Below are 14,775 nucleotides of genomic sequence, written 5' to 3'. Positions count from 1 at the left end.
AATACATAAATATACGGATTGTTATAAAACTAAAGATATTGTGGGGAGAGTATAGATAAATTAAGCTGTAATAGAAATCTGATATTTTATTGAATGCGTAATCATGCCTTCCACTTCCACAATACTTTCATCATGATATTCTTCATTATTTCCAAATATGTGGAATCCACTCAAGACTTTACAACACGAACTAAATAATAAAGCTAATTTTGAAACACTAAAAATTCCAACAACCGATGATTCTTGGTGATACTCTAGAATATTTTATTTGAATAATAAACCACCAAATGAATAAAAGCATAAATTTAAGATTAAATAATAGAGCTAATTTTGAACCACTAAAATTCCAACATGCTTAAAGAATATCTTACTCCAATAAATAAATAAAACCATTTCCCCTTTTTCTTATGATTATGATTATATGTCCCAATCTCAGGGTAAAGATCCCCAACATAAAAACGAAATGAGAAAACAAGAAAAACAAAAGCAAAAAAGAAGAAGACAACCTTCTATTATTATTGATGGTCAGAATCAGCCAATCACTGTCAACTTTACATTAGCGATTGTCGTTTTGGTGTACAAGCTGTGCCCTCGTGCTTCACCTAATTTTCTCAGAGTTGAATTTCCGTTCCATTACTTTGCGTGAAGAGTATTTCAAAACCTCACCAGAGGACAGAAGCCAAACACAAATCAACCAAAAGCCATGGAAAAAGACACAATAGTCCTCTACGCAGCTCCAGGAATGGGGCACATAATCTCCATGGTTGAGCTAGGCAAGCTCATTCTCAATCGCTACCCCGAAAAATTCTCCATCACTATTCTCTACACCTGCGGCAGCGTTGTGGATACTCCAAGCATCCCCGCCTACATCCACCGCATCTCCCAAGCCCATCCTTCCATCTCCTTCCACCAATTCCCTCGAGTTCAAAATGAAAATAAATCATTAATTGGCTGCAGCGGCGCTGCCATAATGTTCGATTTCATCCGCCGGAATGATCCTCATGTCCGCCTTGCCCTCCAAGAGATCTCCAAATCTTCAGCGATTCGCGCTTTTATCATCGACCTCTTCTGCTCCTCAGCGCTGCCAATGGCGAAGGAACTCGGCATTCCCACCTACTACTTTTACACCTCTGGCGCTGCAGCTCTTGCGGCTTTTCTGTATTTCCCTTACATCGGGGAACAAAGCACCAAGAGCTTCAAGGATCTAACCGAGACTGTTTTCGAGTTTCCCGGGTTCAAGTCTCCTATCAAGGCCCCCCACATGCCTGAGCCAATGCTTGATCGAGACGACCCTTCGTATTGGGACATGCTCTACTTTTGCTCACACCTTCCCAAATCTAATGGGATCATAGCCAACACGTTTGAAGAGCTGGAGCCTCCTGCAGTCCTCAAAGCCATTGCTGGAGGTCTTTGTGTTCCTGATGCTCCCACTCCTCCCTTCTTCTGTATTGGGCCGTTGATTGATGAAGAAAAACAATCTGGTGATGCCGCTGAGGCGGAAGTTTGTTTGTCATGGCTTGATAAACAGCCAAGTCGAAGCGTGGTGTTTCTCTGTTTTGGAAGCAGGGGATCATTCTCAGGGGCTCAATTGAAGGAGATGGCAGATGGGTTGGAGAAGAGTGGGCAGAGGTTTTTGTGGGTGGTGAAGAAGCCTCCTCTTGATGAGAAAACCAAGCAGGTCCATGGAGTTCATGACTTTGATTTGGAGGGTTTGTTGCCAGAAGGGTTCTTGGAGAGGACCAGAGATAGGGGCTTGGTGGTGAAGTCATGGGCTCCGCAGGTGGCAGTGTTAAAGAAGGAATCGGTGGGCGGGTTTGTGACGCATTGTGGCTGGAACTCGGTGCTTGAAGCAGTGATCGCCGGCGTGTCGATGGTGGCGTGGCCGCTCTATGCAGAGCAGCACATGAATAGGAGTGTTTTGGTGAAGGAAACGGAGTTGGCGATTGCTGTGGAGCAGAGAGAGGAAGATGGGTTTGTATTTGGGGATGAACTGGAGAGAAGGGTTAGGGAGCTGATGGAGTCGGAAAAAGGGAGAGAGCTTAGAGAAAGGAGCAGGAAAATGGGAGAGATGGCTTTGGCTGCTTGGGGTGAGTCTGGTTCGTCCACTAGAAACTTGGTCAACTTTGTTAATAGCATTACATAAGTTCCGGCTAGGAGGCCTTTGAACACGGTGGATCGTAGTGCTGCTGTGTCTTTCTTTTTCCCCTCCTAGTTTGTCTTTGTATTGCATTTTGGTTTTGCTGTCCCCCCTGTGGCTTGGACTTCCTTGTTTGTTGCTTTTGTATTTTTCCTGGGTTTGGTTTCTTGGCTACCCCCTTCTCGAGGTTAACAAATTTTCACTGTATATATAATCACAATCCGAGCCGTCATCTTCTTGTATGTAAAATATCAATGAAATTGGAGATCGGTATCCCCAATGGTTGGGGCTCTAAAAAGGATTTATAGAGCCCCATTTAGAGCTCCGATGGAATCTTTGGGGCTCTAAAGGAATCTCTCCCACAATGGGGGGCTCTATATTCATGGCGAGCTCTATATTTTTTTTATGATGTAATTTGATTTACATGGTTTTTTTTTTTTGTTAACTATTTTACTTTAATGTTTATTCATGTTATGTTAGTTTTTTTTTGTGTGAACATTTCAACCAAAAAAAATCAAAATTTGGACAAGATTTGGAAATCAACATTTATTTCATAGATACAATGGTCATCCCAAAGTTGGATATGGATCCCTTGCAAAGAACGTGCAAAGAACGTGGGCCAGCATGCAAATCAACAATCAATTTTGTAAATTTGTTTTATATGGGCCAACATGCAAAGAACGTGGGCCAGCAGCAAATCAACAATCAAATTGAAGGCAAGTATGCCTTGTACAGTCGCAGGCAAGTGAGAAATAACACAAAAGTGGGCTGCAGCTTTTTCAATTGGTGGGTCCCACTCGATTTCAGGAGCTTCAACCAAGGTCATACATTTAGCTACTACTCCGGCTGGGCTTTAAGTTTTAGAGCCCCAAATTTGCACCATTGGGGATGCCTTTTTAAAGAGGGTTTGTATATATTGGAGCCTTGTGGTGGTTGAGCCCCATATAGAGCCCCCATTGGGGATGGCCTTAGTTATCCAAATGCATCGAACAAATCGACGAAATTGATTACGAGTAAGATTTTCATTATGAATTATGCAATTTTTTTTTTAATAGATATCAACTATGCATTTTAATTGTTAACTATGTGAGTATTGTTGGAGTTATCAAATGCATCATTTGTTATGTGTGCTTGTTCCTATAATAATTTTTTTTAACACCTTAATATGATTTGAACTTGTTATGCACCTAACAAGACACTATTTTCCAAGAAAATTGATAACTTGTACCATGCTTTGCAAGGAGCTCTCGATCCCATCCAAGATTTGGTTGTGCCAACAAAATGTATGAAAAATATACTAAATAAGTAGTCAATATAAGGGATCACGAGACTTTTATATTTAGCCTTGGTATGCACTATTTACATAAATACATTTAGAACATACCCTTTTTGGGCCTTATTTTTTTTGCTATTGGTTCCTTCTTCATCATTCTTCATCCTTTTGAGGGCTCTTTTCATATTTGAGACTTGGAAAAAATAAGTGATAGTTTAAATTAAACTACAAAGGGGATGAGAGTTTCTGTAGAGTTTCTGAATTCTTGCCTCATCAACACAGCTTAACACTAGGTCCACTCCACTGCCTTCTTCATTTGGGCGGAATGATTTATATATTACAACTATTGTCATTGTCAAGTAACATTTGAGTCTGGTTGTGGACAACTTGTAACATGATAATTCTCCATCTTCTCGTCATTGTAAATGCAGCAGGCTGGCTTGGCTTATGTGCTCATCGATTTCGGGATCAAAGTTAGGAATTAGAGGGGAAGAAGGAATGGGATGATTCCTGATTCGGATAAACCATAAACTAAAAACTAAAAAAAAGGAAGAAAGAAAGTTGTCCCACATTGATCAACTGCTCTCCGAAAAAGGAACTGTTTTTTTAAATTGAGGTTAATGCTGCCACTTGGATAATGTTTAAGTTTCTGTTTTTTTTTTTTAAATTGAGGTTAATGTTTTTGATTAATTAGTTGTGCTTAGTTTGTGTTAAATACGTGCTATATATGTTGGTAAAAAAAAATTAGCATGATAATGTTTAATTGGATTGTATAATGTGTTTTGTTTCTTTTAGTTGGATTATAATGTATTATATAATATGTATGTTTGACTAATGTTTTAATGGGTTTATGTTTTTTTATGTAGATATTATGAGTTCATCCACACCTACCAAGTGTGCTCAAGCTACTTTTCAATGTTAAGGAGGAATTTAATGAAGTTGGATTGAATTTGAGTTGTAACATATATTTGTTGCTTGGGCACGGTGGAGCAAGTTTGAGTATATGTCTGCACAAAGTTCAGATACAGTTAAAATCGTGGTGCTAATAAACCAAAAGGTTGTAGGAACAATGTAAGCATCATCTCTTTCTTTTCCAATTCTCGGAAATCTTCTTTAAAAGTTAAATCCTTGAACACACTGTCACTCATATCTGAATAAATGGCCTGGGCGGGCGTTAGGCGGGCGCTAGGCGGTCTAGGCGGTCTAGGCGGGCGCTGGCGCCTAGAAGAAAGAAAAGGCCATTTTGGAACTCCAAGTTCTGGGACGAGATGACAATGGTGCTATGAGGCGAGAGAGAGAGAGAGAGACGACGTTGAGATTGAAGAAGAAGAGAGGTTGCGTGTTATGTTTAGGGTTTAGAAAAGGGCCTGGACGAGAGAGAAGGGCCTGGGCTTCAGAAAATACAACATTAAATGGATTTTGCATTATGAAATCAGTAATAAGTAACAAATAAATTGTGGTCAAAATGTTATTACCTAAGAAGAGAATAATAATAGTAGAACTGTGACCATCCAGTGGGCGACCATGACGTTGAAGGCAACTCCTATGCTGATGCCCAGCATGAGCATTGGCTGAAAGAGAAATGCCAGATCATAATCTATAAGGGGCATGTCCAGTGTTGGGTGCCTAAGTCTCAAATTCAAGTATACAGTTGAAACTGAAGCACCCATTATCTTACCTGCATGACCCATAGGATGGCATATAGTTCTTTAATTCTGTCAAAATTGAATTATACATTAAGATGAAATTAACAAGTTAAAACAAAAGATTAATAAGAAAGGTGATTACTAACACTTGGAAATGGCAGTGGAAGACTTGGGATCAAAACCAATGATCAAGGAATTTTGAATCCAAACCTCTTCAGTGATTTTTCCTTGCCAAGGATTTCTTGACAAGATTTTCTGACATACAAAAAGAATAGAGTGAATTTTGTCTTGCGTTGAACTATACCGAAGGAGGAATTCCCAATTCAAGAAAAAAGGGTCCCAAGATGAACCCGCCTCCCAGCCCAAGTAGGATACCCACCGTACCAGCTACTATCCCACAGCTGCAGTAAGGAAAAATCTGATGCAGCTTCTTAAAAAAAAAATTAAAAACCGAATAGAGCCAAGCGGCTATACTATTTCTATAAAAAAATTTAAAAACCGTATATAGCCACGCGGCTATACTATTTCATTGTAAAAAAACAGCAAAAACCGAGTAAAACGTGCATTTAACTTAAAACCAATGTTCAAAGAAACTAAAACCTCAAAACAACGTTGTTTTGAAGAAAACCTATTAAAAAAAAAAATTCACGCAACTTCATCTTGTCTCTCATCTCTCCTCCTCCATCACCTCCCATCTCTCTCTACCTCCATCCTCTCTCATCTTTCTCTGCCTCCATCATCTCCTCTTGCGCGCCCTTGAAATAAGGTGAGCCCAGCAGCAGCTACAAAGAAAAGAAGAAAAATTCAAAAATACCTCTAATGAGTAGAGAAAAAGTCGTCGTTTCCGTTGGTTGGGTCGAGAAGAGTAGAGAAGCAGCCACCCGACCCGCCCAGGGTGCCTATGTGGGCGCCCAAGCGCCGCCTAACTCCCTGGCGCCTACCCCTAACGTTTAGGGTGAACTCACTGCGGTGTTCTCCCACCTAGCGCCTAGGCGCCACCTAGGTCTATTTTTCAGAGTTTCTTCTTCTTTTTTTGTGGTGAGTGGTGAAGAGATAAGAAAACATGTAAAAAGGGCATGAAAGATGCCTATATCACACAACGTTTCTTGCAATTTTTTGCAACTTCTTTGTTATCTGCAATTTTTAAGTGATTTCAATTTTTGTTCTATTTATATGATGAACAGCTCTATCCAGGTGCCTATATCACACAACGTTTACTGGAAGGAGTTATTGACACTTGTGTATGTCTGGGTGGCTTTTCTTATTGTTTAGATTGTTAAGGTAAGTTATTTTACTCTCTAGTTTTGTACAACTAAAGAAGCTTTGCACAACTAAAGAAGCTTTGCTTAGCTCTTTTTTTTTTTTTTTAATAAATAGAATAGCCGTTCTATACTCGGTTTTTCTAATTTTTTTAAAAAATAGTATAGCCCCCGGTTGTACTCGGTTTTTGCTACTTTTTTACAATGAAATAGTATAGCCGCGCGACTATACTGGGTTTTTGCTGAAGAAAAAATTGTGCTGGTAGTGATAGGCTTTGGGCATGTACAGGGATTCCCTTTGACGAGCTGTTAGGTCTCTTCTTTTTCTGGGCCTTGTTCCTCTGTTCCTCTGCTAGGCCTTTGGCTAGGTTGTTCTACATTGGACTGTTTCAGACTGTTCATTGTGTGTTGTGCACCTGTGTCTTTTTGTACAACTCAATTACAATGCTACCAATTTTTTTTTATGCAATATTTAAACACCATTCACATTTTGTGTTTCTGGCCCCCTTTTCCAAACAAAAGAAAGCAGAAAATGTTATATGCTTCCAATCAAGGTGGCGGTGTTAGTAGGTTGTAACTTGTAACTCTTGTATGAATGACTCATGCTTATTCGCACGCTAGTTTTGTAGATTAATGTTGTAAAAAATAACTATTTATAACGACAACATCAAATGACATGTCGACCTTGTGTTATTACACAAATTATTCACCCGAATTGGCGAAAGAAAATGTACAAATTATATAAAAGGGCCAAGGGTCACCGTCCAAGGCAAGTTACAATTAAACCCATGCAAACAAAAAACCTGCATGGTATCAAAATAGTTAAATGTATGATGTTCCCACTATGCATTATATGTACCTGTTTAATGAGCAGTGTAACTTACTATATAGAACTTATCATTCTATTGAGATATCTCTCAAATAATTATTTGAGGAACACCCTTTAGGGTCTCGTATGAATTTTTTTTTAACGATTCAAATCATTTATTTTTTAAGTTTATAGATCATCCTAGCAAAAAATTAGACAAATCGGAAACTGTTTTGACATCCAATTGTGTCCTACAAAATCAATGAACACGATGCTTCAAGAAAGTACTAAAATTTCAATAACTCAATTGAGTTGTCAAATAATATAGGATTCAAGTGATTTTTTGTAGAGAGGATCTTTGAATGATTATCTAAAAAATAGACGGTTTGAATTAGCGAAATACAATGCGGAGTGAGTCTTACAAGGGTGTACATCAAATAAACTTATTTGAGGAATCATTCAGTAGAAGCTCTATTCTCTAATGCAGATATCCTTATTTTACTAATGTACGGACAACTTCTTTGCGTGCATTCTTTATGCTAATAAAATCAACTCAGACACTTTTCTCACGTTTCCTAGTATTAGTACAATAGAAACCAGGCTCTGGCAATACCAAAAAGTCAAGCAACACCTTTAGATTTGGCTTTTCTTCACTGGTACCTTGTAGATAGAACTTGGGAGCTGTTTATATGCTTTAGTGCCTTTTTTTAATGATAATAATATGGAAAAGAAGAGAGTTACACAAAACAAAATGGAAATGGCTTCCATGTCATTGAATGAATGAATTTATTCTCATCATGAAAAAAAACAAAACAAGTCCGGACAATAAGTTGTATCCGGAAGTTCACACTTGAGAATATCTTTTATACAGAGAACTTCAATTAAGAGATCTCTCAAAAAAATTATTTGAGAGATACCTTTGTATGTATGGGTGGAGCCATGTTGGACCAGTGCAGTCCCAGGCCCCACAAAGAAAGAAAGTAGTATGCTGTTATTGGATAATCCATATTAATTAACATATTCATTTTACCATGTGGAGCCCTACCCAGCCAAACCTACGTTTCCTCCAAGACTACATCTTCTTAGTTTTGATAAAACTATTATTATTATATTACCTTTTAACACAAATATTACCTTTTTACACAAATTGCTAAAAAGCAAAGAGATTTTAATTCATTTTTCTATTTTATTGGCGGGAGCAAAGTTTCTCATTGTTTGTGAGTTTTTCTCTCAAACTCAATATTATATTATCAAGTTTTAAAATTAGGTTAATTCATAGACGAATGATTACTAGGTTGCATATATTGAGAAAAATATTTTTAATAGCATTGATGTGTCGAGGACAATTATGAATTGTAATGATTTTTTTTTTTTGGTTGTAAAAATTATAATTGTAATGAATAGACAATATTATTTTTTATGTTTTGGTATGTCTTGAGATCAAATTTTTTATTATTTATATTTTGTGAGAGGCCTTCACACACATAAAATCTTGGCTTCGCCACTATTTGTTGTTGTAGAATATGAGTCCCACATCGGAAACTTGACTAAATAATATACAAAATATAATAAATGGTTCTATTATTAATAATATTGAGGACTTTTGTAATAAAACCTCACACTTACTGGACTTTATAGGTGGTTAAGTTGGGACAATATCGGTGTTGCTAGTAGTGGGCTGCTAGCCATTCTCTCTAAATTTAACATTTATATGGCCCCTCAAATAATATTTAAAGGATCTCTCAGGGACTGTATCCCTATATATATATTATCTTATCAACTAGAGCTGGCAAACGGGTCGTTTTAGCGGGTTCTGGGTCGTTAACGGGTCAACCCGTTTTCTTAACGGGTTGACACGAACACGACCCGTTAAGTTAACGAGTGACAAATACTAGACCCAAACACGACCCGTTACAATTCGCGAATATCCGACACGACCCGTTAACCCGTTAAGAATAAACCAGAAAAAAAAAAAAAAAAAAAAAACATCAAAGCACAGCTTCTCTACCCAGCTAGCCAACACCTTCTCTGTCTTTTTTCCCCCAAACCCCAACCCTAACCTTTCTTCCCGCCCTTTACATTTCAATCTTCTCACCCCAAAATAGTATATATCTCTCTCACAAATATATTAAAACCCAACAACAACAGAAACTGAGAAAAAAAGAAAATTCAATATGTGGAACTCGACCCAGATACCTCCTCCTTATTCCCTGGCTGACTCTGGTGGCTGGGCTCGTTGGTGGACTCTAGTGGCTGGGCTGACGGAGTCTGTTGAGTGGAGAGAAGCAGAGAAGAAGAGAAGAAGAAAAAAAGGAGAGGAAGAGCTGGAGGAGTCTGTTGAGTGGAGAGAAGAAGAGAAGAAAAAAAGGAGAGGAAGAAGAAAAGGAAAAAAAGGAAAGAAGAAAAGGACACGGAAAGAGAAAGCTAAAGTGGAAAAGGTGAACTCACCCAAAAAAAAAAGGAAAAGGTTAAGAAGAAAAGAAAAGAAATTTTGCAAAATTACAAAATTAACCTCCCTAACGGGTGTAACGGGTTCACCCGTTTTCGACCCAACACGACCCGTTAGCTTAACGGGTGGCTAACGGGTTCACCCGTTTTCAACCCGACCCATTAAGCTCAACCCAAATACTGATAATTTCGTGCGAATTCGTGTCGTGTTAACGGGTCGTGTGCAATATTGCCAGGTCTATTATCAACATTGACTTGTTCGTGAAATTCCATTATTTGATCAAATTATTTCAAGCAAAATAATCTGAAGCACGTAGCACATCGTCAAGTAAAGATTCTCAACTATCCGAAGGACTAGGAAGGTCCCAACCCAATGTCCTTATAAAACTATTTATAAAAACCACCATACAAGTTGGAGCCATCTGTCCTTTTTATAAAAACAAAATGTCAAATTTTACTTTTAGTCCGTATAACAAAATATATCACTACAACACTATTATAAACAGAGGCCCAAAGCAGTTGGAGTAGCATACTACACTAAAAAAGATGGGTTATGTTAGGGAGACTAATTTTATATACCAATTTGTGTACCAACTCTCTAATAGAGGTGGAGCCTACTAATACAATGGGTCTCACGCTCTATTAGAGAGTTGGTACACAAGTTGGTATCTAAAGTTGGTCTCCCTAGTATTTTCCAAAAAAAATATATTGGACAATAAAAACTTGAGATTAGTCAAGTTGATTAGAACATATGTGTTTTCCACGCTGAGCTAGTTCGAATCCTCCTCTACGTAATTTAGATTAAATTAAAGTATTAGATCCGAATAAAATACTATAATACAGGCCCAGCCGACATCTTGCCTACAGCTACCATCTAATCATGTTACTGTCGGAGGATCCAACTCATCCCCTAAATAACTGCACAAAACAAGGGCCACGTGTCCATTGAGTAATGACTAATATAGCAGCTCCTCATTTTCTTTTATCTTCTTTCTAATTACATTGTCTCTTCGAGTGTGGAGTGATTTGAGCTGAAGGAAGCAGTCTGTTCACTTGCTCGCTGTCTTCTTTGATCAGCCTGTCAATTCTGGTCAACTTATGACGATCTCGTCCTTCTTCACCAGAGCTTCAGGTGCTTTCAATGGCCACCCTGTTGCCTCCAAGCTTCTGGTACTCTGTACTCTCAGGTTCTCAGTTCTCTACTTTCTCCTGTTTCAGTGATTCGTTTTCCTCCTCATTTCTTGTTTACCCATGTTAACTTTTTCTTTCTTGCTTCGATCTGTTTGGCTTCTGAGAAAAATGTAGGACTAGAAAATGAGATGGCAAGCTTGAATTTCAATTTTTTTTTTCTTTCCTAGGATATAAAGACATTCTTTTTTAAGTTTTGGTTGTATTTGACTTAGTTCAAGTATCATTTATTCTATTTCCCATGAAAGCAAAATGGCATAATCCGTAAACTCTGAATCCAAATTTTTCTATGAACCTCAGTTTTCTTAGCCACACACCAGAGACTTAGCCCTTGTTTGGTCACTGAGAAAATGGAATTAGCGAAAATATATTAATTGTAAATGTTTAACTTATTTGATTTGTTTCGTGTGATCTTTCACTGTGGCAAAGAACCCGTATCCCTCACGTTATTCCTTTGCTTGCTTAGTCTGTAGGATTACACTGAATGTACATATTCCAAGTAACGTGATATAGATCTACTAATAAAAGGGCTAGTTGAAGAAGTGCACTAGTTTATTACTTTTAACTTTTTTATTTGTTTTTTGAACTGTTACTTTTTTTTCCTAGTTAACACCAAAATAAACTTTTTTGAAAGTAGACAGTAGCTTTTCTTGCCTCAATGTAATAGACAAGCAAATATAGTCAAAATGTTGATCACATTTTCTGTTTGGTTTATTTTTTGGATGATTGCAGTAGTGGAGGTCTCCTGGCGTATGCAGAATCACAGTCAAACATTGGCTCTCCTAGTGTTGTTGATGATAAACCAGATGAATCCAGGAAGAAGAGAGTGGTGGTGCTCGGGACAGGATGGGCTGGTACTAGTTTCCTCAAGTATCTTGATGCTACAGCTTATGATGTTCAGGTTGTTTCACCCCGGAATTATTTCGCATTTACCCCTTTGTTACCTAGTGTCACATGTGGGACGGTTGAAGCCCGAAGCATAGTAGAGCCAGTTCGAAATATTATAAAGAAGGTAAGCGACACATTCAAAAGTTGCAGGAATTCCTTTATGTGTTTATGTATTAGTTGTATGGAAAGATTGATCACATACAAATGTATATTAGTATATGTTGCAGGAATTCGTTGGCATTATGTTCAAAAGTTCCAAACTGTAAGCCAGAAATTAATGTTCACAAGTTACTTCTATGTCATGGCAGAGAAATGGAGAGATCAAATTTTGCGAGGCAGAATGTGTCAAGATTGATGCTACAAATAAAAGTGTTGTCTTGCGGGCTAATTTTGGCACCAACTTGGTGGGAAATGATGAATTTTCCCTTGAATATGACTACTTGGTCATAGCTATAGGAGCACAAGTAAACACTTTTAACATTCCTGGTGTAAAGGAGAACTGTCATTTTCTGAAGGCAAGTGAGTTTATTTTCATGCAAGTGGAGCAAAGCAGCATTTAATCATATTTGTGCTTTAAATTAGGTTGCTTGTTCAATCTTTTTTAATGAACTTGTGTATCTTGAAGTCTGTCAAGAAAACCAAGTTGCTCTTAGTCTTCTTTCATAAGGTGGTGATAGGAAATTTTCTAATGAAGCATCTTTGACTTCACATGCAGGAAGTAGAAGATGCTCAAAAGATACGTGCGAGTGTGATAGATTGCTTTGAAATGGCTGTACTTCCAGGTCTAAGTGAAGAAGAACGGAGGAGAAATCTTCATTTTGTAGTTGTTGGAGGGGGTCCTACTGGTGTGGAATTTGCTGCAGAGCTGCATGATTATTTCCAAGAGGATTTAGTCAAGTTATATCCTATGGTTAAGGATCTTGTGAAAATAACAGTGATCCAATCGGGAGATCACATCTTGAACATGTAAGAAAGATGCATCATGTTTTATCCTATTGATTGCTTTTTGGAATCATTTGAATGATAAACCCATTTTAGCTTGATTCCGCACTTCATTTATGTGAAGTTTCAGCAACTTGTTTCTGTAATATTGAAGTATGGGACCAATGAACTTGTACCAATCACGGAAGCTCACCTTCCATGATTTGAAAGTTTTCTTATTTCAAAAAGTGAATAGGCAAGTTCACATCAAGGAACTCTTTAAAATTTCATATCCTCTCTCTGTAGGTTTGATGACAGAATTAGTTCGTTTGCTGAGCAGAAGTTTAAAAGAGATGGTATTGATGTTCAGACAGGATGTCGGGTTGTCAGTGTTTCTGATAAGGAAATCACAATGAAGGTGAAATCCAAGGGAGAGGTCTGCTCTGTACCACATGGGTTGGTTGTGTGGTCGACTGGTATTGGGACTCGTCCAGTTGTGAGTGACTTTATGAAACAAATTGGGCAGGTTTGTTTCATAATTTTTATGCCATCCAAAGCCTGAGAAATATAGAATTTACATTATAATCAACTGGTCTTGTCGGATTGATGGTTTTCACAATCTGCTTGGACTAATATGGATGCTACAGGGGTGACATGCTCAGTCAATCATAATTTATATTCTGCTCCATGTGCAGGCTGATAAACGTGTTCTAGTGACTGATGAATGGCTGCGTGTAAAGGGTTGTGAAGATGTGTATGCCATTGGCGATTGTGCTTCAATTACTCAACGTAAAATCATGGTATGCAAAACCTTACCTCTTTTATATTCATCATTAGAATTTCCGTAAGTGCTGGAAGCTTAGATTTATTATAGTGTGGTATGTTGGACCAGCTTCTTGAAGTCAGAATATGTTGTATATTTAGTGTTTGTTTCTTATATTTGTAGTAGTTTTTCACACATTATTGCTAAAACTGGTATCCATCTTGTCACCTTTAGGAAGATATCTCTGCCATATTTAAAGCTGCGGACAAAGATAACTCTGGTACCTTAACAGTTGGTGAATTTCAAGATGTAATTGACGACATCATCATAAGGTACCCCCAAATGGAACTCTATTTAAGGAGCCAGCATCTGCAGGATGTGAAGGACCTGTTGAAAGATCCTGAGGGTAATGATAGGAAGGAAGTGAACATTGAAGAATTTAAATTAGCCCTTGCTCAAGTGGATTCACAGATGAAGAGTCTGCCTGCAACTGCACAGGTATATGTCTTTTATCTTATAGTTGGAGTAAACTGGTTACTTTTAGTTATGAAAGGGACCCTCAGTTTCTACACTCTTTTGGCATTCAGGTTGCTGCTCAGCAGGGAGCATATCTTTCTAGGTGCTTTAACCGGAGAGAGCAATGCAAAGAGAATCCTGAAGGTCCTAGACGTTTTAAAAGTTCTGGGCATCATGACTTTCGTCCCTTCCGGTATGCAATATACTTTAGGCTCGTCTCACTTGCACCCTTTATTATTTAAAAATGGGAATGAAAATTTCAATAAGTTCCAGAACTGCCTTTTTATTTGGCATTCTAAATTGCTAGCAAAATCTCACTTTGACACACAATATTACTGTCCAGTTGATTCTGCATATGCCATTTTCTTTCTTTTTCCTTTCCTAACCAGTGAGTTACTTGTAACTTGTGAATCACTAGGTACAAGCATTTCGGGCAATTCGCTCCGTTGGGGGGAGAGGAAGCAGCAGCAGAGCTACCTGGAGACTGGGTTTCCATGGGCCATAGCACTCAGTGGCTCTGGTATTCCGTATATGCAAGGTGATCTTAATTTGCTTGCTTCTTGTAAACAAGAGTTATAACGTACTATCTGCAAGATTGAATCTGATTCGATCCAATGTTTTCCTTATTCAGCAAGCAAGTGAGCTGGCGGACTAGGGTCCTTGTGGTATCTGATTGGACCCGGAGATTTATTTTCGGGAGAGATTCAAGCCGCATTTGAAGAGGGCCAGAATATTTCTGGCACCAGTAAATTATGAGTGTTTGCATCTGCTTCATATGTAAATTCAGAGAGAAATTCCTTTATAGGCCGTAGAAAAAAATTCCTTGTGATGTGATTCATTCATGGCCAAAACATCGAATTTTACTTACTGCAGTAAATATGTTGTTTCTATCTATTCTTCTGAATGTGTGAAGAAGTGGGATGTTCAA

General features: G+C 38.1%; 1 protein-coding gene and 1 pseudogene across 2 annotated transcripts; both read left to right on the top strand.

Moving 5' to 3' along the window:
• Positions 1 to 622: 622 nt before the first annotated feature.
• LOC110772231 (UDP-glycosyltransferase 88F5 pseudogene) lies at positions 623 to 2,616 on the top strand (annotated as a pseudogene).
• A 7,945-nt stretch (positions 2,617 to 10,561) lies between these two features.
• On the top strand, positions 10,562 to 14,741 carry LOC110772234 (external alternative NAD(P)H-ubiquinone oxidoreductase B1, mitochondrial). 2 transcript variants are annotated; one of them, XM_088250787.1, is made up of 10 exons: positions 10,562 to 10,758; positions 11,492 to 11,771; positions 11,956 to 12,156; positions 12,357 to 12,613; positions 12,875 to 13,094; positions 13,264 to 13,368; positions 13,566 to 13,829; positions 13,919 to 14,040; positions 14,266 to 14,385; positions 14,479 to 14,741. In XM_088250787.1, the coding sequence occupies exons 1-10, from the start codon at positions 10,670 to 10,672 to the stop codon at positions 14,564 to 14,566; spliced, it is 1,746 nt and encodes a 581-aa protein (XP_088106913.1). In that variant the 5' UTR covers positions 10,562 to 10,669; the 3' UTR covers positions 14,567 to 14,741. The 2 variants fall into 2 exon arrangements, with proteins under 2 accessions (XP_088106913.1, XP_088106914.1); XM_088250788.1 differs by having other exon boundaries at positions 11,956 to 12,166; positions 12,367 to 12,613.
• Positions 14,742 to 14,775: the final 34 nt, after the last annotated feature.

This window comes from Prunus avium, chromosome 3, assembly GCF_965620075.1.
Source record: "Prunus avium chromosome 3, drPruAviu1.hap1.1, whole genome shotgun sequence".
NCBI lineage: Eukaryota > Viridiplantae > Streptophyta > Magnoliopsida > Rosales > Rosaceae > Prunus > Prunus avium.
Note: the sequence above shows the minus strand (reverse complement) of the source record. Positions and strands in the feature narration are given on the sequence as shown.

What these genes read in the sequence shown, in the direction of transcription:
- LOC110772234 (XM_088250787.1), top strand. Translation starts at nt 10,670, where the DNA reads ATGACGATCTCGTCCTTCTTCACCAGAGCTTCAGGTGCTTTCAATGGC. An exon ending in TTCGAAATATTATAAAGAAG is followed by an intron (nt 11,772 to 11,955) that starts GTAAGCGACACA and finishes ATGTCATGGCAG; the next exon opens with AGAAATGGAGAGATCAAATT. An exon ending in TGGTATTCCGTATATGCAAG is followed by an intron (nt 14,386 to 14,478) that starts GTGATCTTAATT and finishes TTCCTTATTCAG; the next exon opens with CAAGCAAGTGAGCTGGCGGA.